Raw genomic sequence first — 11,148 nt, 5'->3', positions numbered from 1 at the left:
ACCATCAGATGAATGTATCTCCACCAACTGGCTCCTCTGGTCTCTGGTTCTGATCCGTGCTGCGTTTCTTTACTGACCCAGTAGGTTTTATTTCTTCTCCGTCTCTCTGAGGAAACACTTCCTGCAGTTCAACCTAAAGTGGCTGCTGGTCTCTGGTTATCAGCTGATTGCATCGAGGAGTGAAGAAGTTTTAGTTTTTTACAGAATCTGGTTTTTAAACTTGATCAGTTCAGAAACGTTGGAAATCTGATGATTCTGATTCTTCTGTTTCTCGCTGACAGACGGTTCCACAGAATCAAACGTTGGTCGGCTTCACGCCGGCGTCCACATACTTTTGGCCTCGGTGGCTCTGATGCTGCACACAGCACCTGCATTGCACCTTTTCTCTCCGTCCTCAAACCTCCCCTCCGTCTCCCGCATGCTGCCGCCTTCCCCCCAAACCGACTCGCCTCCACGTCGCTCTCATCGCCGGAATCGCAGCTTAACGAGAGCGACGGTTAATTATAGTTATCACTTCTTAGATTAGTGGCGCATAAAATACCTGCAATGCACCTTTTCCCTCGTCTCCCTTCGGCTCCGAGTCGACACACTTTCCCTTCCTCCTGCTCGGCCCGAACACAAGCTGTCCCTGCAAAGCACGCTTCTGTTTTTACGTGAGCGTGTCGGATATTCAGGTGTTAGCTGCATTTTGTTTGTCCAGAAACGATTAAAAACCCATTTAACCCGCCGACATCTCTACCGTGAACACCCTCACTCCGCCCTGCTGCCACTAACAGAACGAGGAACCGTCCCCGATGCAGGTTCTGGGTCGACCGCTTGGTCTGTGGTGTTACTTTCATAAAACGCCAACAGCAGCATGAAATGACTCAAACACCCACTGACAGGAAATGCCAACAAAAACGCACAAAAGCACCATTAAAGGCACAAAAAGACCCAAAAAATATTCAAACCGACCCCAGAAATACAGAACCAATCGCAAAAGATGAACAAAATGACCCGAAAGATGTTTAAACCGATTAAAAAAACCCACAAACCAAAGCAGACACACCAGTTGCTCAATTAAAATGACAAATTCTAATTTTTTTGATTATTTCTTGTATGAAGTTGACACAGAAGAACCTGGAACCAGCGTGACGTCGGCCCATCGGTAGATATCAAACTAGTTTTCATACTTCCTGCTCTGTGAAAACGCCGCCTGCAGCCCAAGCAATTGAAAACTCCGTGAATTTTTGCAGAGTCACCGTTAGTTGCAGCCGAGTCACTGATTCCTTGTCAGCTGCGATGAGGCGCCCAGAATTTTTTCTTTTTAACAGAATCTGTTTATTTCAAACCGTTTATTTTTAGCAATTTTTTGAATGACACATAAAATGATTTTGACGTAACTCCAAGCTTTCATAATTTTCCCGACAGAACCGCTCCTGACAGACGAGCGGTTCAGTCGCTGCCGGAAATGTAGAAATCAGAGGATTTTTTCTGTTTTCACGGCTTCTTGTTCTGACATACTGTGTGATTTAGGTGATTTTTTTAATTGTTACTTTTAAATACGATTCGCCTTTTTAAACCCGCTGGCTGGTTTTGGGGTTGATTCTAAATCCAGACTAAAAATCTAAGGAAGACGTACAGCAGAGCCCTCGGTTCCACCGACACGAGGCCACGTTTGCAGCCTGAAAGCGTCGCTAGAACTCGAGCATCGTCGCGTGTTGGGGATCATTTGTTTTAATTGTGTTTAATCTGATTATTCCGGCAAAGGTCAGGCGTGTGCAGGATCGCGTCGTCGTCGTCCGACTTCACCGACTTCAGCTGCAGCGTCTTCGCCCGGGAGTCTCTCGCTGCCCATTAGCTGCAAACCACGAGTCGGTGTGTGTTAATGCGTCGTTGGAGGTGTGTGTGTGTGTGTGTGTGTGTGTGTGTGTGTGTGCTCGGCGGGGGGAAAGGTCGCCATTTAAAAGAGATTAAAATGTTGAAAGATGAATAGTGTCGGACATTTTTACGCACTGCAGGGCTGCACACACACACACACACACACACACACACACACACACACACACACACACACTGATGCAAGGTCGGACGAGTGTGTGTGTGTGTGTGGTGATGTGAAAAAGGAGTTTTCAGCCATAAGGTAGCAACCTCCCACTGCTGCCCTTTATCTCCACACACACACACACACACACACACACACACACACACACACACACACACACACACACTCGCGTTCGCTAAAAAATGAGACGTCAACAGCAGCTCTGCAGGACTGGAGGTGTTCCGCCAAGGACAGCTGTGCGTCGCTCTCCATCGTTTCCTGTACATATCGGACGGTGCAGCTCAGACTCGCCAACGGTGATTCAAAGATCCTCGGAAAGTTGAAAACATTTTCAAGTTCATAGTTCTGATAATAAGCGGTGTCAGATATGATTCCCTAAATCCCAACAAAGGAGGACAGTTGAAAGGTTGAAAATCGTTTTTTTTGATTGTTTAATTTCCGAAAGTTTTAAATATCCTGAATCAACAAGTAGAACATTTTCCCAAGAGCCCACAGGTACAGTAATGGTGGCTCTGCCTACTAGAGATATTTGATTATTTTTAATTTGGTTCAAGCAAACTGGTTATTCTGGTGTATTCTGTTTATACGAGACACGTAGAATGAAGGGCTATGGATTAAATATCACCGTTTGAAGCTTAGATTTGATCCTTCTGAACATCATGTCTTGGGCTCCACATCACCGTTTTATCAATATAGTTCAAAATAGTTGTCTCGTTATCCTCTGACCCCCATATCAAACTCTGCTGATGTTAGACCCTCAAAGGTTGGTCAGAAGTTCACAAAAGACTGTATTTTAGTAGGAAATATGGCTGCATCTATATATAATCAGAAACAGGAAGTTTCTGGGGCCACGATACCACCCGTGATTGTCTGTGTCTAAAACAACGTGACAAAAACAACACAAAGATTGTTCGAAATGAATCAAAATTTGTCCAAACATCTTCAAAATTGGTCAAAAACTTCTCAGAATTGGTGAAAATGGGTCTAAAATGTGTCCAAATAGACTCATGTTGGCATTTTGACATGTCAGAGGAACAGAAACTGGACTCTAGTCTCGCCATGAGGTGGTGAAAAGTCGACCAAAGACTGTGTTTTCAGTTGGAAACATGGATACATGCACATATGCGTACAGGAATACCAGCCTTTTGCACTTCGTCCATTCTTAAGGGTCAAAACTCGACCAAGATCACTCAAAGTTTGTCCTGAACAACTCAAAAACTACCCCAAATGAAACAAACGTGGATCAAAGAGACTCAAAATTGGTCAAAAATGACACAGAACTTGTCCAGATGGACTCATACTGGGATTTTTGAAATGTCAAAATAGCAAAAACTGGAAGCTTGTCTTGCTATTCTTGCCACATGTTAAATTCTACTGATGTAAGAGCCTCTCAAGTTTATGAAATGCCGACTAAAGACTGTATGTTTAGGAGGAAATAAGGATGCATCCATATATAAACAGGAACTCTGGGGCCTTAATACCAATGTCAATCGAACATTTTGCACTTTTTTCTATTTTCAAGGGTCGTGAACTAAAAATCTGACGTCTTTTGGAGCAAATTTATGGTGTTGATCTGCTGGAAACACTTTTGTTTGTGACACCACTGAGCAGAACCAGTGTCGATCAGAGCGTTCCTCAGTGTTTGTGTTTTCCTACTTTGGGTGGGTGAACTCGTCCACGAGCGTCACTTTCTCCACCAGATCTCCTCCGATGGACCGGACCAGCTCGTAGAAGTCGTTGTCGACGAAGCCCTCGCCTTCGCCGGCGCCGTCCGGCAGCCAGAAGGAGATGTCGTTGTGGAGCGGCGGGTATTTACTGAGCGGCTGAGGAAACAAACACAACGAGAAACCGCTCAGCTGGCAGCTTAAACACAACAAATCTGGTCACACGGAGTAAAAGTACAGACACAACTAACGGCTGAAATCTTCTTCTAGTGTCTGTTTGAATGAGGATCCAACATGAAGACGACTTTATTCTCCACCAAACTAACCCGATCTGTTACGACTTGTGGTACCAATGTTCAAAACACCAGAGCACATTTGTCGTGATCCTCTTGCCTGAGTTCTACTTCTGATAAATATCATATTAGTTATGATGCAGGAACACGTGAAACATAATATTTATCCTACTTAAAGCATTCATAGTTGTTCTTTGTGTCTGATTCTAACGTGGTAAAGCTGAGTCGGTAAACAGATGACTGGCTCAGTGGTTGAGTATTCAGGCATGAAAATGATCGATTGGTTGAGTTGATCGGTCATAGGATTATTGGCAGTGTGCTTGGTGGATAGCTAACCTGGTTGGTTGGGTGGGCAGCTAAGTAGGTAGTCAGATCATTGGCTGGTTGTTTGAGTAACTGATTGGTTTGGTAGTTAGGTAGATAGACAAATGGTTGGTTGATTGGGTCAGTAGGTCGGTAGGTAAAGATTGATTGGTTGGTTGGATAGGTAGGCGGGCAAGTGACTGGTGGTTTAGGTAGCTAAATAGGTAGGCAGATGATTGGTTGGTTGTCTTAGTATACATTGGCAGGCAGCTGTTGGCTCATTGGTTGGTTGGTTGGTTTGGTAGGTAGGCAGATGAGTGGTTGGTTGGTTGGTTGGTTGGTTGGTTGATTGGTTTGGTAGGTAGGCAGATGAGTGGTTGGTTGGTTGGTGGGTGGGTTGGTTGATTGGTGGGTTGGTTAGTTGGTTGGTTGGGTAGGTAGTGTTGTTCTGTGCTGGTATAACCCCTGTGACAGGGCTACTGGTCCAGCTCTCCGTTTCCAGGGTTAGGTTCTACCTGCCTTCAGGCCCTTGACCTGCTAGGATTCTGTAGAACTGCTTAAGCTGGTGTCGAGGGAACTCGTCTAGCTTCTAACTGCCTTATTCCAAACTCCTACTGCTCTTCTTCTAATGGTTGACTCAACTAAGTAGCCTCAGTAGTCAAATCACTCGACTAGACACGCCTGTTAGTGGCAGCTTCCCTCCTAATAGATCGAGCACTTGGTAAGTTTCCAGGTTAAAATTTAGAGGTTTGGCACAACTAACCCCAGGGATCTGTTTAAAAATACTATTTACTTGTGACTTAGAATAACTATTAAGAACCACTGAAAGATCTTGTGCACACTATTGACTAACTTTTCAGCACCATCAGATACTGAAGGTGAAGTAATAACAAAAACCAAATAGATTTTAAATGCAGGATAAGAATTTTATTGCAAACATTTTGGTGGGGGCAAAGCAACAGCTCATGATTATTCACTCAAACTACTTCAAAATATAATTCAACCAACTGATTAGAAAACAACATTGTACAACTGAGCTTTTCTTAAACTACAAAATAATAATCTAATTGGTAATCTGGAGAGGGAGAGAGCCGTACAGCCCGGCCAGTGATGATTAACTCAGCTCTGTCTTGACCTGAGCTTGGCCAGACCTTCTTCCAGTGAACCAGTGACCCAGTACAGAGTCCTGATCCACAAACAGAATCCTCCAGTCAGGGGGAGGTGAGGAGCTCCGACTCTAATCAGAACTGTAGTTGATTTATATCCAATTGGAGCAAGTTGAGAAGTCTTTCTTCTGGCAGGACACAGAAAAGGGTTCAGCTGCTCCTCTTCTGTTACATTACAGCTCCGTCGTATCTTCTCCAAAGTACGTCTAGTCAACAGGAGAACGTTCTAAGAACTCCGATTTTCATCTAAGAGTTCTGCAAGCATCCTCCAGTCTTCTGCTCAGAACGGCATCCACGAATGTCCTCCGTCTGAAGCGATGGCCGACAAATGTCTCTTTGTCAGGCCTTTTCATGCTGTTTTGCAGCTCTTCCCCTCCACACCTCAACTGATTATCCTTAACACACACACTTCTAGTAGATGTTTCACCTTTCTGCCTCTTAGTCGTGATGAGGCTCACCCAGTTCCATATTTGGTAACAGGAACGGACACAGTTTGGCAAACACAAGATATACAAGAAACATCTGCTCGCCAAAAAAAAGGAACATCTGTTTATCCAAAGAGGATCCATCGGCTGATTGAGCAATGATTCATACTGCGGACACCCTGTGACTAATGGCCTCATATGACTTGTCCAGATGTGCCCTGTCTTTAAGGACACCGTCCTCATTTGCTCTTTCAACTTTGTCATGAACTTTACACAAATACTTTCAAATCAAATGACAGGAAATCATCTTAAAACTTCAAATCAGAGAGTCTTTTGTGTTGCTTACTCAGAGCCAGTGTTCGTTGTTAGTGGCTGTTTCTGGGATCTCAAACCTTGACTCCACTTGGCAGTAAGTTGGCAGATGGGTGGTTGGTCAGCTGATTGGTCAGCTGATTGGTTGGTTGTTTTAGTAGACACATAGGCAGGCAGCTGTCGGTTGGTTGGTTGATTGGTTGATTGGTTGATTGGTAGGTAGGCAGATGGGTGGTTGGTCAGCTGATTGGTCAGCTGATTGATTGGTTGTTTTAGTAGACACAGAGGCAGGCAGCTGTTGGTTGGTTGGTTGATTGGTTGGTTGATTGGTTGATTGGTAGGTAGGCAGATGGGTGGTTGGTTGGGTAGGTAGATTAGGTTATTTAGATTGGTTTGACATTAGTGTAGATTTTCTATGTGTCCAGGTCCAGTGTTGCAATAAACCCATATGTTTGGGCATCTATGATCTGTACTTGTCTGAATTTGAACATTATTTAGCGAACACTCAGGATACAGAGGTGTTTGTGGCTGGTTTTACTGAGTTTTCACACCCTTTAAGCATCTTGGTACGCAACGGTTCATGCAACTCAGCAATATACAACATGTAAGAGGAGAAAAGAATCAGAAAAAGAGATGAATTTGAGTACCTTGGGGAAAGGAAAAAAACATTTTCCCAAGATTATGTGCAATAGGGTTCGGCTGCATCTTGGACTCATTAAACAAAGACATAAAAATGTTAGAACTGAGGGATTTATCGACAAATCAGATGTCGAGATGGAAAGAGGAGGTGGATAAAAAAAACAAGCAAAAGGAAGGGAGGGGAAAATCCCAGGAGAAAGGAAGATTATACATCAAAGAAATGGTGAGAATAAAGGAAGAAATGAAGTCTGAGGAGTAACAAGGAATGCAAGAGAAACCGGAGAGCAGAGACGAAGAGAGACGAGGAAGGAAGAGGAGAAAGTGTAAAACACAAAGACAATAACACATTAAAGCTTTATCAGGACGACAGAATAAATCTGATGTTTTATGCAGCGACAGACTGAGAGAGAGTTTTCTATCATCTGTCACTTGTTTATAATACGGAGAGAAGCTTTTCCTCTTGTTCATCACTGCTCTTTTCAGTATTTTCTCTCCATTTTTAATGCTCTAATGTTTATCTTCTGATTTTAATATTCATCACTGAGACAAAAGAGACGAGGAAGAGAAGAACGGTGACATAACGATCTCAAAGTCTACAAACACATTATATAACAGCACTGTTTTCTTATTCCAACCTTCAGTAAATATCCTACAAAAAAAATCCCCAGAAAAATATATCTTAGCTGGTTGAGTAGGTAGGTGGGTGGATGTTGGTTTATGAGTTGGTTGGTAGGTTCATTAGGTGATTGGCTGGGTAGGTGGGTAGGTGGGTAGGTAGGTAGGTAGGTAGGTAGGTAGGTAGGTAGGTCGGTGGGTAGGTAGGTAGGTAGGTAGGTAGGGATTTACTTAAAGCAGCTATGTCACCTTTTTCCACGAAATTTATGTTGGAACTAATTTAACAGTATAATTAATACAGCTATAACTAACCTAAGTGGACTAGGTTTTAATCACCAACACAAACATGTTAATTAAGTTTAGTATAGATGTGTGGTTGGATGGTCGGTGGTTGGATGGCAGGTCGGTAGGTCGGTCATCAGTCTGTTGGGCGGGCGGGTAGATAGGTAGGTAAGTGTTTAACTGGTTGGTTGTGTGGGTTTAGGTAGTTGGCTGGTTGGTTAACTTGCTGTTTGGTTGGACAGACAGGTTAGTATGAGGTTTACTAGTTTGTTGGTTGGTGACTTGTTGAAGGTTAACAGGCTATCATAACTTTGACTAAACCCTGACTAGATAGCTACTGATAATGTGTTTATTTTACATCTGTATCATTATTTTAGCTTAAATTCAGAAGAAAGGAAGGTGGGTGGTCAGACTGGTATTAAACACAAATGTCATTAGTTGTTTGTTTTATTGTTTTGAATTAACTGATGTAACTTGTCATAAAAACAAAAAACAAAACAATGGAACAAGTAGAATATATTTGTCTTACTTTTTTATTCTTATTTTAACTTTAATGGAAGTCGTTGTAACGTGGAAGGAAGGTGGGTAAGTGTCCACATACTTCTGACCACACAGTGAGCAGGAGTTCACTGAGGAGGCAGTTTAGACTAATAAGGTTAGTGGCACTGGACAACTCCCTGGTGTGTGCAACACACAGACACACACCAGAAGCCCATTTCCGGTTTGGCCTCTGGCAGTCACAGTTCATTACCTGTGGATCCAGGGGCCGGTGAGGGTTTACAGGGAGAGGTTGAGAGTCTAGGCCCAGGAGAGGTGCACTGACCCTGGGCAGGAGATGAGCCGCGCTCCCCCGGTCCCACTGGAGGAACCGAGTTCATCAATAAAACTAACAGAGGTGGACGGCAGCAGGACAACAGGGTCTGGACTCCCCGACATCCCTCCATTTCCTCACATCTTCATCCAAACATTAATGTTATGAGTTCATTGGATGTAATTTGACCTTTCTTTTTTCTTTCCTTTTTCCTTCAGTCCCACCTTGTTTGTCCTCATTTATTTATCCATTCCTTCCCCGCTTCCTCTCTCGGTCCATTTTCTACCTCCTCTCTTCCTTCCCCCTCCATCTTCTTCTCCTCTGTGCCCTCCAACAGTCACTTGAAATGCTCTTCATTAGTGAAGACGAGAGTTGACAAAAAGCACCTTTAGCAGGGACGGAGTAACCGCTGTGTGAACCTGAAGCTGTGCGCCGTGATGCTGGCGGGGTCAGGGGAAGTGACTGGTGCCGGCTGATGTGAGCCCCCACTGTCGCCATGTTTTATACATGAGGTTAAGAGGCCAGAACACACACGGGAAGGATGAAAGGCTGGACGGGGAAGGCTCCAAGTAAAGTAGCAACACAGGCAACAACAAGGAGCAGTGGGCTGGACGGTTGTGTAGGTGGGCAGGTGCTTGGATGAGTAGTTAGGCAGGTGATTGGTTAAACAGGTAGGTGGGTGGCTAATTGGTTGTATATACAGGTAAGTTTGTTAATAGTTGGATGTTTGTTTGGAATAGATGGTTGACTTGCTGGTTGATTGGCTAGACAGTTAAATATGTGGGCAGATAGACGTTTGATTGGATAGTCGTACAGGTGGGTTGTTTGGTAGGTAGTTTGGTGATTGGTTGGTTTGGTAGGTAGGGAGGTAGGTCAGTTGGTCTTTTGTTGGTTGGCGTTGGAGGTGATTGGTTGGTTGGATTGGTATGGAGGTAGGTTTTTAGTGGAGTAAGTAGATAGATAGTTAGATATGTGGGTGGGTTGGTTTGTGGGTTGGATAGGTAACTAAGTAGGCAGAGAAGTAATCGGTTGTTTGGTTGATTTTGGTGATCAGTTTGTTCACTGGTTTGAAAGATAGGTCGGTTCATGATTAGATAGTTGAGTGAGTAAGTAGATAAGTAATCGATAAGCAGGGTTGGTTGGCTGGCCAGAGACGAATAGGCTGTTAGTTGGGTAGGTAGGCACTGGTTAGTCAGTTAGCTAGTTACATAGGTGGTTTGGTGGTTGGTTGGTTGGTTGATTGAATAGGTAAGTAGATAGATAAGTGAGGTAGGTTTGATTGGTTTGTTTGTTGGTTGGTTGGCTGGTTGGAGATGGGTAGGTTGTCAGTTCGGTAGGTAGACAAGTTGATCTAAGTGGTTGAGTGGGTAGGCATTGGCAGGTGGCTGGTTAGTTAGTTAAGTAGGTAGATTAGTAATCGTTTGGTAAATTTGTTAGGTAGGATGGTGGTGGTCTACTGGTAGGTTGGTGGTTGGTTGGTTGGTTTGTTTTGTAGGTATTTGGTGGAATTCGTCACATGAGAAGAGAAAAAGTAAAAACCAAGGTGCAGCATCAGATGCAGCAAAACTACGATTCATCTTTCAGGTTGAGCTGATGCGTAGTCTGAACCTGGCAGCACAATAAACTGCCTTTTAAAACAAAATAAATGTATATATGAGATTTTGTATATATTAAGCGAACATCCAGAAACTTTCTCGGGGTAAAGGTCCTCCAGCACACTGTGTTTTGTGTTTCCACAGCAGAGAGCAGAGAACAGGGAGATTCAGCGAATTCGTCCGCTGACGCATCAAGTGAGGCTCAGATTCCCTCTGAATGTCATCCTCTGCAAAAACGGATAACAAAATCTGGACTTTGTCATCAGTGGTAGAACACACACTGCTCCAATGACTGCTGCCCTCAAACTACAACAAAATCTGGATGTTTGCAGTTCAAGGTTTTTAAAAATGGCAAGAAAGTTGATGAAACGGAGGAACTTGTGCAACTCCACGTACAGTAACTCTCACAGACAACACAGGTCACAGCAGAAAGGAACAAATTTTCTGCTGCTTTTATCACTCGACAAACCACCTGGACTGATAGAAAGCCGTCTGGCTCCCAGTTCTGGCCTGCGTTCTGGTGCTGGTACCTGGAAGTCGATGGGCTGGTGGATGTCCTGCACTCTGAACTGCTTGATGAAGCGTTCGTCCTGACTCCAGAACAGTCGGATGTCTGGGATGCCGAACAGCACCATGGCCAGCCTCTCCAGGCCCAGACCGAAGGCCCAGCCCAGCTTGTTGTCGGCCCCCGCTGTGAAAACACAGAGAGAAAACTATCAACATACACGTCAACAAGTCATTTTAATCAATCACTTTGTCATATCTGACCGCTTAAGAGCTACAGAGCTGGAACAGACCAGAAACACAGCAAACACCAAAAACACTGGTGTTAATGACACAAGGGGAAGCAATGACAAACATACGAGGTGATAACATGACCAAAAGCTCGGAAGTTTCAACACATGAACCCATTTAAAACCAAAGTTTTTAATTTCAGACCAGTTAGCTATTAAATGGTTCAACGGAAATGTTTTGGTCAAAAAGGTGTTTGACTACTAA

The 11,148-nt window shown here is 43.9% G+C and overlaps 1 protein-coding gene across 1 annotated transcript in view; it reads right to left on the bottom strand.

Annotated features, from left to right (window-relative positions):
• fars2 (phenylalanyl-tRNA synthetase 2, mitochondrial) overlaps window positions 1-11,148 on the bottom strand; it is a 127,708-nt gene that overhangs the window by 46,061 nt on the left and 70,499 nt on the right. Inside the window, exons 8-9 of the mRNA XM_008289193.1 lie at window positions 10,680-10,840; window positions 3,701-3,867 (exon numbers count right to left, since the gene is read on the bottom strand). Coding sequence (XP_008287415.1) covers window positions 3,701-3,867; window positions 10,680-10,840 — 328 coding nt within the window. The remainder of the gene's footprint in view (window positions 1-3,700; window positions 3,868-10,679; window positions 10,841-11,148) is intronic.

Source organism: Stegastes partitus, unplaced genomic scaffold, assembly GCF_000690725.1.
Source record: "Stegastes partitus isolate 25-593 unplaced genomic scaffold, Stegastes_partitus-1.0.2 Scaffold598, whole genome shotgun sequence".
In the NCBI taxonomy this organism is placed as follows: domain Eukaryota; kingdom Metazoa; phylum Chordata; class Actinopteri; family Pomacentridae; genus Stegastes; species Stegastes partitus.
Note: the sequence above shows the minus strand (reverse complement) of the source record. Positions and strands in the feature narration are given on the sequence as shown.